General features: G+C 38.4%; 1 protein-coding gene across 1 annotated transcript in view; it reads left to right on the top strand.

Annotated features, from left to right (window-relative positions):
• Nucleotides 1-249: 249 nt before the first annotated feature.
• Nucleotides 250-16,620, top strand: part of LOC102226470 (nodal modulator 1-like) — a 37,183-nt gene continuing 20,812 nt past the window's right edge. The window contains 23 exon segments of the mRNA XM_023333626.1: nt 250-383; nt 1,710-1,941; nt 3,034-3,182; nt 3,273-3,428; nt 3,519-3,604; nt 4,850-4,995; nt 5,215-5,362; nt 6,471-6,653; nt 7,797-7,942; nt 8,030-8,135; nt 9,054-9,151; nt 10,054-10,237; nt 10,370-10,500; nt 11,454-11,609; nt 11,708-11,786; nt 11,872-12,054; nt 13,080-13,136; nt 13,138-13,299; nt 13,801-13,890; nt 13,965-14,010; nt 14,109-14,209; nt 15,742-15,848; nt 15,980-16,052. Coding sequence (XP_023189394.1) covers nt 368-383; nt 1,710-1,941; nt 3,034-3,182; nt 3,273-3,428; nt 3,519-3,604; nt 4,850-4,995; nt 5,215-5,362; nt 6,471-6,653; nt 7,797-7,942; nt 8,030-8,135; nt 9,054-9,151; nt 10,054-10,237; nt 10,370-10,500; nt 11,454-11,609; nt 11,708-11,786; nt 11,872-12,054; nt 13,080-13,136; nt 13,138-13,299; nt 13,801-13,890; nt 13,965-14,010; nt 14,109-14,209; nt 15,742-15,848; nt 15,980-16,052 — 2,835 coding nt within the window. The 5' untranslated portion in view covers nt 250-367.

Below are 16,620 nucleotides of genomic sequence, written 5' to 3'. Positions count from 1 at the left end.
CCAATTTCAGCCAACAAACATAATTGCTGTACCAAAATTGCATATGAAAAATACGAATAAACCTACTGTTATGACATCTTATTAGTTGAAACTATGTAAGGCAGGTCCAGATGAGATAAAAAAAAGACTGCATTTCAGTACACTACTTAAAAAATGAAACCAAGCCAAACACAAATAATGTCTGTAACGGACTTCCATAGATATGCCTGGGATTGGTAACCGCATTCAGGAAGTTGTCTTCCTGACAACAGCTGGAGGGCTTCCTCGCTTGTTTAGTGTTTTGACGACGAAGTCTGCTGGTTCTGTATTTATTTAGCAGCTCTTTAAATCTGTTAAAACTGCGGGTTTTCTTCTCAACAGAGGAACAATGGAGGACGACTCAGGTGATTATGAACTTCAAAGCGAACCTCAGCTACTTTTACCAACTTGTCCAACAGGTCAACTGGGTTCGGTTGTAGCTTGTCTGCTAACATTGCTAACTCCGAGCTAACGTCACATTCCTGCTAAAGTTGTACTGCTTGGCAACGATTATTTTAAAATTAGCTCCTTTTTTTTTTTTTTTTTTGAATGACACAAGGTTCGTACCTAATGGAAAAAAGTTCGGGATTCATGATTGTATTAAGTGTGAAAGAAGAAAAGTAGAATATGGAAAAATATATGTATTTGCATCAATCCAGATTAATGACAAAGAAATATTTTTTTTTGTCTTATCTTTATGTTATCTTTACGGAGGAGGATTAGGGTCACCGAAAAAAAAAATAATTCTGAGATTAAAGTCAGAATTCTGAGATTAAAGTCAGAATTCTGAGATTAAAGTCAGAATTCTGAGATTAAAATCAGAATTCTGAGATTAAAGTCAGAATTCTGAGATTAAAGTCAGAAAGTCAGAATTCTGAGTTTAAACTCAGAATTATTTTTATTTTTTTCCGGTGGTCCTAATCCTCTTCCGTATATCTTTGCCCATATCTTTTAGTCCATCCATTCAAGTTTTCTCACAATCCTTACCATTAGGTTTTCCTCCTAAAGCCTTATTTTTCCACTGATAAGGTGAGGAAATCTAAACTGAAAGTATTTTTCTTAAATCACTGTCTTGCTCCGCGACATGATGTAGGCAAAAATTACATGGCTTGATAGATTACAATATGAGTTTATGATTAAATACGTTAAGGAATTCAAAACTCAAAATTTGAGCTCAAAATATAAACAAACGACAACAAAAAAAAAGTCGTGTGTTTATTTCTATTTTTGTGCAGAATATACACTTTTCACTGCATTGCAAGCATCTCTTGAATGTGTTTCATGTTGTGGGAGAACTAACACATCAAATCATATTCATATTAAAATATGAATTTTAATATATAAAGCAAATCTTTGGCAAGACCTGAAAACGACTCTTCACAGAAACTATCCATCCAGTCTGACTGAGGTTGAGCTGGTTGAAGAATCGGTAAAAATGTCCATCTATAGATGTGCAAAGCTGGTAGAGACATTCATTCCCTGATAGACCTCCAGTATAGATTAATGAAGGCTGGATACAAACACGCACCACACTTTTCAGTTTCCTGTTGAATGAAAGAAATGGTACCAATTTTTTTTGTGACTAACCGTAATTAGTAAAACAGTTTTATTTTGTTAAATTCAATTAGTTTCTTTCCTTGCTAATTTCTGTATGTTTTTATTAACAAAGCTATGTTTTTCTTTGTTTTAAGTGTTCTTCATTGGCGATAGGGGACGGATCACCAACAACCCGCTGCTGGACCAACTTCCCAGCTACCAGTCGCTGCTGTACCGCAGGAAATCGTCAAGCATCAAAAGCAAAGGGAGCTCGAAAGGAAGGATGAGCATCTCTGGCAGGTTGAACACGGAGAGGCGGAAGAGTCAGATGGAGCAGCGGGCCATCAAAGAATTACCCTTACCTATGGCTGAGAAACGCATACACAAGTAGGAAACTCCTGAGTATCCATCAAATCTCTTCTAACGTAATCAGAAAATCTCTCATGTTGCTTCATGTTTTTGTGGTTGCGTGCAGAAAGTAGGCGTGCGCCGCTGTGGGATTCTCACTGTGTGAATGTGTGGGTGCTTGAAATCCTTTAAAAAAATTCAAGTAAGATGTTTTCAAGGTTTGGAAAGTCCTTGATTTTTGTGTAAAGTCCTTAAAATGCTTCATATGCAAACTGTACTCTTTTTTTTTTTTTAAATAAAGCGCAATCTAACATCTGATTAAAAGCCTGAATTTGGCAAGCAATATTTACATTTGACACCGGATATTAAAAAATTATAAAAAGAGACACTTTTTTTTTTCCTCACTGCCTGAAGTTAAATCAAACCAAACTTCTCTTGTTCTCAGGCTAGAACTACCAAAATTACTTATTTCTATTTGATAAATGCAAATAAAACTTAGCTAGAACACCATTTTAGAGATTTTATTTGTAATTTTCTTGGACCAATTGAATGCATAGGGTGTGTGCAAGAGATATTACAAAACATAAACTTTTGTTACATTTCAGTTTATCTTGCCTGCTGAAGAATGAAGAATACTGTCACAATATGTTATTAATAACAAAAACGGATGACATAAATAGGAAATTGAAACTGTCTTCTGTAGTTCATTTGTATTATTTTTGAAAATATTATTTAGCCTGGTCCTGGAAAAGTTTGAAAACTTACTAAGAAAATGCTTGAAAAGGGCTTGAATTTTACTGTGGGGAAAACCCTGTTTATGATGCCCGGAAGGAGAACTACTGCAGAATTAACACAAACGTTTAAACCAAATTTGGAGAAATTATTGAATTACTTTCTAAGGAAGGGTGAAAACCTTCTCTCTGCCAGCTGAACAGCAGTAAGCAGCAACAGGTGAGGGAGGGGCAGAGGATTCTAGTCACTCTTGACAATTTCTCAGCTTCTTATTTGCATAAACCCAATAGTAGAAACTATCTGGTTCCAAAACCAACCAACCAACCTCTGAATACCTTGATAGCAGTAATCAGTCGGTGCCTGATGGTAACATTTTGTTTTGTCTGCATCACCTGCCAGAGATCAGCGCACAGAGGAGAGGAAATATTTAATTAGCTGCAGACAGTGGAAGGCAGGCGCTCGCAGGTACATGAAGAGGCTGACGGATGACGCTCACACATTTCTAAGCTCCATGAAGCTCTGGAGGTCGGACATCCACCAGATAGAGGGTGAGACAAGCAAACGCTCATCTTTACGATCCAGACGCTGTCGCGTTTTTGGTCGTGCTCTTTTCACCGCTCTCTTTCCTTTGTCTGTAGGGATGTTTGGAACGGGGATCCTTTCCTACTTCTCCTTTCTGCGCTTCCTGGTTGCGCTCAACCTGATCATTTTTCTGGTCATGTTCTGCTTTGTCATGTTGCCCATGATCATTGACCCCAACCCCAGACGAAATGTCACCTACAACGAGCATCAAGGTGCGGGGACACACGTGTTTGTTTCCATCATAAAGCTTAAACTGGAGGTGAAATGCTGAAGTGCCTGAATCTAACCGCGTTTTCCTACAGGAAATGTTTGCGGAACCTACCCAAGCATCACTCGCAAGATACTCATAAACTATCACGAACATATTCTAGATCTGCTTTCTGGCGAAGTAAGTTTCTGTACGATGCAGCTAATGTTTTATTTATACATGGTTAATCAGATAAAGTAGGGGATGTGACTTAAGAGTTTCATAGATGGGAACACACAGGGAAAATGAAATGGAGTATGTTTTTCTTTACCTAATGCTTTATTCTAATGTTAATGTATGATATTTATTTTCCTTCTTTCCCCCAGTCTATTAACCAGGCGGGCCACCAGCCTTTACTTGCCCTCCCACCAGGCTAAGCAAATTATTTTCCTTTATATAGCAGTAAATCTAAGTCTAAATTGTAAATGGTGGGATGCACTATTTTTTTTCGGTGCAAATGCGATGAGAATCTGAATGCATAGTGGAATATATTGTTCGGTAGCGATAAGAAAAACAAATGGTGGCTTAAATAACATGCAGTGGCGTTTTATGCATATTTTATCATCATCTTATTAGTATTAGTAATCAGCCACTAGATTTTAGGCAATTTTTTTTCAAGTCAGTAAACTATAAGGAGAGACACAACAGGAAGATCACTGATGTTTTGGAAATCTCTGAAAATACACGGACCTGCAGCTCTGCTCCTGTTCTAATCACACCCAGTTTAACAATAATGTTTGATTTGACATTCAACTCGCACTATCTGTTATTTTTGGATAATAAACAGCAGTAAACTTAAAAAGATAATTATTAAAAAAAAAAACATAAACGCATTTGTTTATACATACAGAACATACAGAATATTTATTTATTTACATTTATTTAGCCCACTGCTGTATTTTCTTTGTTGTTGATGTTTTACTTCCAAAATTTCCGGTGAGCTTTTAACATTTTTTAACATAAACACAGTGGGGCAACTGATGGGCTGCCCTAACGCTCATACTGAGCTACTTTTCTGCTGCTGCTTTAAAAACAAAACAATAATATAAGACTGAAGAGAAACACAGAAACATTTCCATGAGTGAATCGATAATAACAACAGAAAATAATAGAGAATTGTGCTAAATATTGTAAGCTTTAAAGACTATTTTGACTTAAATTTGTCTCTGTTTTAAGCATTTTATTCACCCAGAATGTAGAACCTCCAACTTCTTAAACTGTTTTATTCCTGGGGGCCAACTTTTCCGTCTGTCTGAGGTCCTTTGAATGATTGCGCTCAGTGTTGCAGCTGTTTTGATTGAATCACTTGGCTTGCTTTACCTACCTCTGAAGTTATTGTGTGTATAAAGCTATGTCCAGGACTTAATCACTGTGCTTTATCTCCAGGGCATTCTGGAACGGACTTACCTTTTATACGGCTTCTACAAAAGCGATGAAATCCGTTTTCCAATGTTCACATACAAACTTCCGCTGGCATATCTCCTCGCAACTCTGGGATACCTCCTCCTGAGTCTGCTCTGGATTGTTAAGAGGTATTAAAAAAGTCCAACTCCTCACAAATTGAGTTCATTTGCGAATACAAACATTTGGGTTAAAGACTAACACACTTCAGGCGAATTGCGGAATCTGTTCTCATTGGCGTAGCTGCGTGATGAAAACTGCATCATTTTGTTTACAGAGAGGCATCCGCCTGCCGAACTCAACGCCCATATGAAGTGTGTTGGAGCCTTAAGTCTTTTGTTTTCTTTAAGGTCCGCTGAAGGATTCAAGCGCCATCTGATCAAAGATGAGGATCGCTTTCAAAGCTTTTGCAACAAGATCTTTGCGGGCTGGGACTTCTGCATCACCAGCGAGAGCGCAGCAAAGCAGAAGAGGAACAGTCTGCTCTACGAGCTCAAGGTCAGCTCAGGACTTTGCTTAAGAGTTTCAGTTAGTTTTAAAAGGAATTTGAATAATTTAAAGTTTGTTGTCTCTCTCTCTATATATATATATATTTAGAGAGATAAATCAAACTGATTTTGTGCCATTAACAACATCTTGGCATATTTCTGTCCTGATATATCATCACTGCTTTTGGCAGAACTGTTGAAGTTCTGCCAAAACTTCAGCAGGTTCCTGGTATGGAAATCAACCATTTTCTATACCAGGAAACTGATTGATTTCCTGGTATAGAGCTTCCTCATGTTTCCGGATTTTAACCAAATATTTGTTTTATTTTATTTTTTTAAAGATTCTATTGGCTCTAGTGACCTTTATTTGACAGGAAAGAGTGTAATGAGAGAAGGGGGGAAGACATGCGGCAAAGGTCGCCAGGCCAGGAATCGAACCTGCGACAGCCGCGTCGAGGACTAAGGCCTCTATATGTGGGTTGTGCTTAACCCCTGCGCCACCACAGCACACCCGATTTTAACCAAATATTACTTGAGGTGTATGTACATATTTGCCCTATTTTGACTCTGGAGTAAAAAAAAAATTCACAGTAAATTAAAACCGTGCCACCAACATTTGTTTTAGAAAATAAAAAAATGGTAAGAATTTATAGGTTAAAGCCTAAACCCATGACAATTTTGACGGTGATAATTGTATGTAAACTTCTGGCTTGCAAATGTGTAATCTATTGTATTTCTGTGCATATTCGCAAAAGCCTTGACTCTTCACTGAACTCATTTGTTATTGACTGGCGAGTGCGAAAGGCATTTGAGTTAATGGATGCCATTAACTTTATGAATGTTCGATCTGTACAGATTTATCAAAAACCCAGTTAAGTCGTTTTTTCCCTTCTTGTTGTTGTAAAAAGATATTTTTCTTTGGCTGTAAAAACAGATATTTCCTGTTTTCATTTGGTTCAAAACACCATTGGAAACACAGCTTTAAGAAGTACAAGTAAACAGTGTGGGTCCTCTTAATTATTGGCCCAAAATTATCTCTGCTTTCTTGTTTTGGGACATGTCTCTGTGGTTTTTACATTTACTGCTATGACAGCAGATCATGTTTTATGTATCTCCAGACTGATTTGGAGGACGAGCGGATCAAACAGAAAATGGCGGATCGCACCAGAAAGGACAAATGTCGGATTTATTTCCTCCGTGTCATCCTCAACATGTTCGTCATAGGAGTGCTGGCCGTTTGCTTCTTCTGCATCTATGCTGCCACCACCTTCTCCCAGAAAGCAGAAAACAGAAACAAAAAGGTAACATATTACCGGCATGAGTTTTGCTTCAAGCATGGCGTCTATCTTTTAATGTTAGTTTTCTTAATACGATTCTTCCCATTGTGTTTTTCTCTTTACCATTCCTCTGGAGCATCGTCACTGTTTATTATTTTGATGATTCTGACCAGAGGTCAAGTTAACAGAATATTTTCTGTATTTGACCGGTTATTTTTTTGAAACAACGGGAAAATTTGAAGCCCGTCTGTCATTTGACAGGTTATAATTCACACCCTTGACTGGTGCACATGAGCAGACATTATAGGCTTTACGCAAAGATTTCATCACAGAGGCAACTAAAATCAATTAATAAAAAGATGAAAATCACCTCATGGACTCTGAACTAAATGCGTCTTGCTGACCAGGAGCTGGCAGCGCGTTGAAGAGTTATGGACTGGACGCTTTGGAGCGCGTCTGGTTCAGAAGCCCATTTCAAACCTTTGATTGAAATGGCGCCTTTAATTCAAGTCTCCATTACAAACCAGAGAAAACTAAAGAGGATGTAATGTTGTATTAATCCATTTATAGTCTAAACAGAGGAGCCGGCAGTTTATCTTGAGGAAATAAATAAAGGTGGAGAAGCTAATTAGACTGCAACATGCGCAGTGCGCTGCACAACTAATGCGGATGTGGCGCCGGTGTTACGAACAGTGATGGCAAAGTTACTTTGAAAAAGTAACTTTAATCGAATTGCTGATTACTCCTTGAAAAAGTAACTTAGTTAGATTACTGATTACTTGATTTAGAAAGTAACCAAGTTACATGGCCCGCCAGCCACTGCTGATGCTCTCAGTTCATCTGTCAGCCAGGCGATACACACTGATGCGATCAGCAATTCTCCTTGATGATGCACCAAAAATCTCGTGCAGATATTGTTGAGGAGATATAGGTGATGGAATAACCTAAACAATTTACAGATTTTCGTAACATTTAACAAGTAAACGTTAAGCAAATTTGTTTTACACGCTTTATTTACAAAGTACAGTCATGGTTTCAAAATGTTAGATTTTTTTTTTTTTCTAAAACACAAACTACTTTCCATCTATAAACATTTTGAAAAATCGATCCTGTGTAGTACAGTCGTCAACGCAAATCACTTGGAATGCAACTATTTCCTTCCTGCAGGTGAATTTCATTGTGGACCTCATCCATGAGTACCTGCCCTCCATAGTCATCACCTTGGCCAACTTCATCACTCCACTCCTCTTCTCTGTCATCATCAACTTTGAAGATTACTCACCCGCCTTCGAAATCCGCTTCACTCTCATGAGGTGCGGTGTTACCCCCATGTGCTCGACCTGCTCAGTTAGTTTGAGAGAAACGGCTACCGTTGTCTGAACTTCACCTTCTCTCCACAGGTGTGTCTTCATGCGGTTGACCAGTATTGCCGTTTTGCTCTTCTCTCTGTGGTCTCAGCTCAAACAATGTGGAACGGATCCCTGTGGCAACCAAAAACTTTGCAGTGTAAGTTGTTTTTCCTCTGATTTCAAAATTAGTTGAACAGCAAAACAGCTCCACATTTTTGTCACATTTCAACCACAAACCTTAATGCATTTTATTGTGATTTAATATGACACGCCAACACAAAGTAGTGTGGAGACATTAATGTAAGTGGAAGGAAAATTATGCTTTGTTTTCATCATTTTTTTTATTTTTTTGGATTTATTTTCAGCCCCTTTTACCAAAATATATAAATAATATCAGGTACAAACGGGCTCTATAAGTAGGGATGGAATTAAATACATAGTGTTCATTTATCATTGTTCCAGGATGGAGTTCGCCTTTTATAATGAAGTGTATTCATGTGTTAGATTGGCCCAGTCAAAGTCTAAAGCAATCTCGTTTAATGACGCTCTTGATCCAGTCTGACTGAGAACTTTCTTGCAAAAAGCAGCATTGTTTTCTTTTTTTTTTTTCTACCGGAAAAACTTTTAACTTAACAGTGTTGACTTAAACCCATCTTGAATTTTTCAGGTTCTGTGTCGGTATCCAATTTCCTAAACCTCTGAAATATCTGGCTGCTGATATTTCAGAGGCTGGTGCCATTTTTTACCACCGGCCAATCAGAAATGTCTTTTAATTGATGCAGGTGGATAAATATTTGGTGCCATGACCTAAACCTAAACTCTACAGCTAAAAATAACCTACATTTATATGTGGGAGCAGGTTTTCTGTTGGTGCAGCTGTAGCCTGTCTGGGCTCAGAATTTAGCTTCATAATAATACTAAAAATAATCTCTTCTTGTCTCATACTCTTCCAGACCTTCCAGTTCAAACCTCTGCTAAAGTTCACTATGAACAGCAGAATGTGTGTTTGGTCAGATTTGTTTTGTTGTTCTCTCTTTAACCATCTCCGTGGGTTTTGTTTTTTTTCAATCTGCAGTGCTGGGAGACTCGTGTGGGCCAGGAGATGTACAAGCTCACCATATTTGACTTCATCATTATACTTTCAGTCACCCTCTTTGTGGAGTTTCCCCGAAAGTAAGTTCATGTGAGAAACGACGGGTATTTTACCACGAGGCGACACGGCCCCTGGCACAGGAACACGTTTCTTATTAAACGGGTCTATGAACGCCTCAGAGAACACAACAACCACGACACCGTGGTGTTCAGTTTGAACTGTCTTAGCTTTCTGTGATTCATAGAAGATTATGGACGACTTGTTGAGGAAGAGTTGCAGGGTCAGAGGATGAGGAGACCACCAGCTCACCATGTTTCACAGAATGAAGCGTTCTTGGAAAATGTACTGGGGTTAAAACTGACCTGCATTGAACAGGAAAACCATGACTTGAGATTTCATTACACAGAGTGCCCCCTACTGGTCAGATACTTATTACGCAAATTAATCAGGAAAAACACACAAAGTCAGGTCTCCTGCATTCATTCCTAGGTGATTGTTGAAATGTGAGGATTGTGTGGTTTGAAATTAATTGAGAATTGTGTTGTTATTGAGTCGCAGCTGCTTTGATTCTGTGGTGGTGTTGCAGGTAATGGCGCTCTGAATTTTTAACTATTCTACTGCGGTCTGTTCAACCATAGAATGCTCACTCAGTTTTTGTCGTCTCATCAAATTTACTTTAAACATAGGAACAATATGATGGAAAGTTTTTTTTTCCTAACTTTAGAAAACCATGATTTTCCAATAAGTGGAGGACCCATGCTTGTTTGAGAAATAAGAGCAACAGTCCAACACACCAAACTGACCAGCTGTGTAGCCGTAGGAGTTTACGTTTCAAAATGTGTTTATTGGTTGAACTGATACCAATTGAACATTATATTTCTGGTTGAGCTCAGTTACATGTTTATCTGTTTTTGTTTTGTTTTTTTCAGTTTCCTCCAGTTTCTCTGAGTTTTATAACAGCCACTTTTCTCTCGCTGCTCAGGATGCTTGTACATTTCTGTAAGTGTCCCTTGGCGAAGATGTGGGGCCTGCAGGAGTTTAGTATTCCTCAAAATGTGCTGGAAATTGTCTACGGTCAGACCATCTGCTGGATCGGCACTTTCTACTGTCCCATGCTTCCGGCCATCTGCACCATCAAATACTTCTGTATCTTCTACATCAAAAAGGTTGCTGCGGTTTTTTTTTGTTTGATTTTATAAACTTAAAAGTGTGAAAACTCCAAAATGATTTGCTCTTTTAATTTTTATATATACATGTAAATACAGCATGTTTATGTGTAAATACTTAATCTCTCATAGTTGTCGTTGATCAAAAACTGCCGTCCGGCCACCCGGCCGTTTCGAGCGTCCAGCTCCCATTTCTTCTTCCTTGGTGTGTTGCTGATCGGCCTGATTCTCGCCTGCTTACCCATTTCTATTAGCCTTGCTCAGTAAGTATCGTGCAAAATGATATGCCTGCTTGAGACTCTCAGCTATATTACTAATCACATAGAACAGGTTTGACTAAAATGTACAGCAGCCCTCCAGTCTCAGATTTCCTAGACTTGCCTTTATTAAGAAGGAAGAACAGTTGCATCTTAATGAGTCGGGGTATCACTGAAATGTTCCTTTATTTCAGTAATTCAACTCAAAAAGTCAAAAACTCATATGAGTTTAAATCATTACACACAGGGCGATTTATTTAATGCCTTTATTCACTGTAATTTTATTTAATGTGGTCTACAGCTAATGAAAGTTTGGTTTTTCAGAGGATTTACATATCAGATAAGATTAAAACAGGATGGTAAATACGGTAATCTTATGCTATGACCGTATTATGGCCTTTTCAATCGTGGGGAAAACTGCTGACTGGGCGGTTGTCCTCTACAAGGAGATTTAGCTCTAAAGGTTATAGCAAAACTGCAGCCGTTAGCACAGGGGCCTGCAACCTGCAGCTCTGGAGCCACGACTCTTTAAAACTTAACCAACTAATGTTAATAAATATAAGTTAACAAATGCATGCTTTAGTTGTTTTTTCTGTTTGGTTTTTGTCATGGAATAATTGCGTTAAACTTCTATAACAGACACTAAAAGCAGTGATTATATTCTTTAGATTTAGATTTTCTATTTTTCTATTTACAGAAATAAACCCTTTAAATGTAATGAGTTTGTCGTACTTGAGTTTTCCTTATTTTGATTAATTGAAATATTTACATGTTTTGTAATACTCTCCTTTTTGGGGGGAGATTTATTGGGGATTTTTATTTTATTTGTATCAAGTGCACAATTGATACAGCTGCATTGTATGTGCATGTGCACTTTTTAATTTTACACTACAGTTTACCGACCATGATTCTGGTTCTGTTTCGATTTTATGTTTTCACTTTTCTCTCTCCGTATGCAGATTAAAGCCCTCGCAGGCGTGCGGACCGTTTTCGAACTACAACACATCCTGGGAGGCGCTTCCAGCCGCAGTAGAAGCCCTGCCACAAAACGCCAAAAACTTCATTAACTTGCTCGGGTCAGAGACCTTTGCCGTCTCTTTCTTTGTTGTTACATGGTGAGTCGTCGGTGTGGTGTTTTACACTTTAATAGACATTCTTCTTGTCTTTCTGGCTGAACTTGAAAATGTTGTTTTTTTCTTATTCTTTTTTACAGTTTGGCCATGTTTTATGTGATTGCACTTGCTGGAGCTCACAAGAAAGTCATCAATCAACTAAGGGAGAAGCTCGTTATGGTGTGCCGACGGGATAGTTTGCAAAGTGAAGGTTGGCCGGTGAAAAATCCGTGCACTGAAATCTTTCCGGGTTTTTGTGTTACAGGAGGGCCAGGACAAACGCTTCCTGATCCAGAAGCTGTGTCAGGCCCAGAATGTCCCAGTGGTCAAATCCACACCGCGGCTCCACAGTCCCAGCAGGCGGAGCCCCAGCTACCACACCAGCTTCTCCAGCAATTACAACGATGCGGTGGTCCTGGCGCATTCTCCACCACGCTCCTCCACACATGTGTGAGGCACGGAGAAGATATTCCACAAGTAGACAAACATACGGGAGTTGAACCAACAAAAAAAAATACAATTCTTACATTGTTTCTACTTTTCTTACATTAATTTCTTTTGGTTATTTTGTTACACTAAAACTTGCGTGTTTCTGCGAGTATGCTAGCATCCTGTCAGTTTTCAGTGTTTTTCTTATCACATATGTTTACATGTAGTCAAGAAAATGGTTTTAGGTCTGCTGCTGTGTTTTTACTTGTATCTTTTCCTTCTAAGAAGGACCTAATTTCACATTAATATACTTCACTTCTTTATAAACAGCATCTTTACATTTTATGCACTTTAAGAGTTTGTTTTAGCGATCTGTAATTAGCCATGTGTACATTTCTTTATTTGGTTTTATACACAACATTTTAGAAACAGCTCTGCAGTTAATTAATAAATTTGCATTGTCTGAACTTTGTAACTTTAAAATGACTCCTGGGTTATTTTAGAATTGGAGCAGAACGGCTTCTTACTGGTCAGTCAGAAACCTATAGTAGTTGCTGCGTAAAGAGAGGAAAAACCAAGTTTGTACTATAATAGAAAATAAAATATGCACACAGATTTTGACTCTACGTTGCCTTACAAATGTATTCTGACCACTTAAAACTTTCAACACTGTCCTGTTAAAACCACATAGTATCTTTTATTGGGACTTCTGCGATGCACCGATATTGCTACACATTCTCATTTAGATTTAAGTCTGAACTTTGACTAGGCCATTCTGCTTTGATCTGAACCATAATGTATTACTGGATGAATGTAATCTCCACCTTCACCTCAGTCTCAGTCAGTTCTCTTTTGACCCTAACACTTTTTTTTCTATCTCCCTTTATTTTATTAATAAAAATAAGTAATAGGGTTAGCTCTTCCTATTACGTATTTTCATGAATACGTTGTTTTTTTTTTTTTAAATGATTTGTCCGAGTTATTATATATCCTCCGACCCGCCAGAGGGCGCTGCGGAGGACGCTGCTGTTCTCTGACTGACAGCGGCATCTCAGCTGGTACGGAACCGGAGGCAGCGTGCTGGGTGGCTCTGATCAGTCTGTCAAAGATGTTGAGAATTACGATCCAAGCAGATGTGGGATCTTTTTGGTTCTTGTTCTGCGTCATCTACACTCAGGTTCTGGCCGGCTCCTCAGACGACATCGTGGTGGCTTGTGGTGGATTTGTAAAATCCGACGTTGAAATCAACTATTCCCTGATCGAGGTGAGTTAAGCTAGCCGCTAGCTGTTAGCTGGTTTATCGTAGCAAACCAAAGGTTAGGCGGAGCTATTTGCATGAGTGGCAGAATAAAATACGTAAACGATACTCTGTTCTGGTAAAAAATAAAAAAAAATGCCTGTATATATAATTATACAATGAACGTAGTTTGGTGGTAATTTAGCTACATTAAACCCGTGGTTTATGTGTTGTCTATGCTTAGGTTTTGTTTTAAATGTTTCATTTGAAATTAGTACTATAATCTTGTGCTTGTTCTCCACGTGGCACTCACTCCTAATCCTAATATCTGTCAGAGTTGATGAGGAAGACCTTAAATGCTCCTCCTAATCCTGCCTCATTCAAGCCTCCAGAGGATTTAGGCACAGGGTTATTTAAACCTGTGAAATCAACCTTGGGCTTAAAAGCACCTAACTAAATGCAATTAAAACCCTAAAATAAAGTCGTACACATATCAGATGCTGTTTCCGTGTCCTGTTTTCCCCACAGATTAAACTGTACACTAAACAAGGCTCCTTAAAGTATCAGACTGACTGCGCTCCGATCAATGGGTACTTCATGATCCCCCTCTATGACAAGGTAACGAAGCTGCTGATTGAACATTTCTGAAACAGACGAATTACGAAGTTCACACTTACCTCTCTGAAATGTAGGGAGACTTTGTTTTGAAGATCGAGCCTCCTCTTGGCTGGAGCTTCGGTAAGAAGTCTTTTTAACTCTTATCCGCAGGTTGTCTGCAGGCTGTGTGTGTGCGTGTGTGTGTGTGTGCGATTATTGTTCTTATTTACTGCCAACAGAGCCAACCAGCGTGGACCTGCATGTGGATGGTGTCAGTGACATCTGCACCAAAGAAGAAGACATCAATTTTGTTTTTACAGGCTTCTCGGTCTCGGGAACGGTAAGGCTTTCTGTGGTTTTAAAAACACGTTAAAGGAAATTATACTTCATGATAACTGAAAGAAACAATTAGAATGCCACCTTATGAATAATTTTACCAAACAGGTGACTATGTGGTGCCTAGAGTTGCACAATCTGTCAACAACAGTTGCAATTTTCTGCTCCCCTTCATGTAAAGACATAACGAAGTCAATTAAGCAAAAATATAGAGTAACTCGCTGCTACATTTTGTAGTAGTGTAAGATCTTATTGCAGAATTTTTCCTCTTGTTTTTTTTTGCTACTTCTTTCTACCGTAGTTTCACAGTGGTTTTGCTACCTTTTAGCAATCCTCATTTAGAAAATGATAATAAAAAGCTTTTCATGCCATGACTGTTTTTGGCCCCTGGAACCAGAAATATTTCCAAATGGCCCAATTTCTCTTTCTGGTAAGCAGAAGGAAACCTTTGTCACTTTCTTTCAGCCAGCTGAGCACCAGTGCGCAGCAACAGGTGTGGGAGGGAAAGCACTACTCTACTCTATGCTCCATACATGTTCATAAAGAGTTTATGCGAGCAACTTTCACAGTTGTTTCATAGTAGCAGCAGTTTTTTTTTTCTCTTTTGTTGGCTGATTTTAAAGGGGGTTTTAGCTTCCAATTCCTATGCTGGCTCTTTCAAAAAAAATTGGTTGTTTTTTAGCTATTGTAAATAGCTAAAATAAATAAATATTTTAGCTATTGTAAATAGCTAAAATAAATAATTTTTTTTAGCTATTGTAAATAGCTAAAATAAATATTTTTTTTTAGCTATTGTAAATAGACATGCTATTGTAAGCAATAGCATGTCTATTTATGCATAAAAGCATATGCCCCTTTTTCATAAAGTCTTTGATTTTTACATAGCTAAAGCGCATTGAACAGCATATTTGGTGAACAAAACACTTGTGCAACAGAAACAGAAACATTTTGATAAGTTTTGAAAAATCTAGCTGGACTTCTATGTAGTTCTGCAAGTTTCTCAGTTTTTTTTTATGACCAAGACAGCTTAAAAACAAAATGTGACAATATCTTTCTATCTGGAAGCAAAAAAATCAAGGATGAAGACGTTTGATTCTAAGCAGAAAAAGCCGAGAATCCATTCACAATTAGAAAAAATTCAGAATGAGATCACTGACTTTCAAGAGCACCATTTAACATAATTACACATATCTAAATATATGTCTTTTCCATCACAGGTTTAAGCTTGGGAAAAACGTGTGACTTCAGCAACCTAAAGTTTATCATCTGTTGAATAAAATTAATTTGAAGCCTTGATGAATGTCTTCGTCAAAAGTCATAGTCAGAGAGTAAAATGTGTTTAAATAGTCTGAACTCTGACTGATTCAAGCCGCTACATTTAGGGAATGTGAACAGTAATAAATCTGTGCATCCAGGCTGTTTTCTTAGTCTAAATGAAGCTGTTTCTCCACAGACGTGATCAGCTGGTGCAGTTTCCGTCCTGCTGTTGGTTTTGTTTTGAATATTTTGTTTCCCCTGCGTAATCCGACTGCCTAGGTTCTGAGTAAGAGCCACCTCCTGGGCCCCGCTGGAGTCGAAGTCAAACTGAGCCAGGCGGGATCAGAAGAGAAAGTCAAGAGTGTTTTCACACAGCCTGGAGGAAAGTAGGTGCACAGTAGCTCTCCTTGTTTAATAAGGATTTGCACAAATGGCTCAGCAGAAATCACACTGGTGAAATTAACTGCTGGCAAAAACTTCATCTTTTTTTTTTCTCTTTCTTTTCCTGTTAACGCAGGTACACCTTCTTCAAAGTGCTGCCTGGAAGTTATGATATCACAGCCTTCCATCCCTCCTGGTCTCTGGAGAAGGTTGGTGTATTTCATGCAGGAGTTTACATTGCCGTAGTAAAAAGCATTCTGTTTGTTGCTTTTTTGAGTTTTGAGAGCATTTTTGTGTCAATGTCAAGAGTCACAACGACAATTTTCTTCTGACTTTATCTTTCTCTTCTGGAGGAGTTGAAATTGCAAACTTTTTGCACTTTTCCTAAATTATATCTTAAATCCCTGTTCACCACCAATACAGTCCTGGGCGCTAAAAGTAAAGCGCTGAACATCAAGCACTTTCCAAGGGGGGAAAATACGTTTCAAACTGCACTGTATGCAATTTGGTGTTGAAACTTTGCTCATCATCTTGTTCAGGCTTGTTGACTTTTGAATGAGAATCCAACAGGTCGCCAAGATATTTCAGTTTTGAATCGTGTTTCGGTTTCCCACTGCAGGATTGTCACAGTGCAACAAATATCAGGGCGAATGCAGAAAGAAACGTTTTCACTTTTGTCTTTACACTGAACATGAGAACAAGACATCAAAATCTATGCCGAGGTAGCTGTTTTTTATTTTTGTTGGGGGTTTTTTATTTCCACTATTTTCTTGCCAC

Source organism: Xiphophorus maculatus, chromosome 5 (genome assembly GCF_002775205.1).
Source record: "Xiphophorus maculatus strain JP 163 A chromosome 5, X_maculatus-5.0-male, whole genome shotgun sequence".
NCBI classification, from domain to species: Eukaryota; Metazoa; Chordata; class Actinopteri; order Cyprinodontiformes; family Poeciliidae; genus Xiphophorus; species Xiphophorus maculatus.
This window is presented reverse-complemented; position numbering and strand designations above follow the sequence as displayed.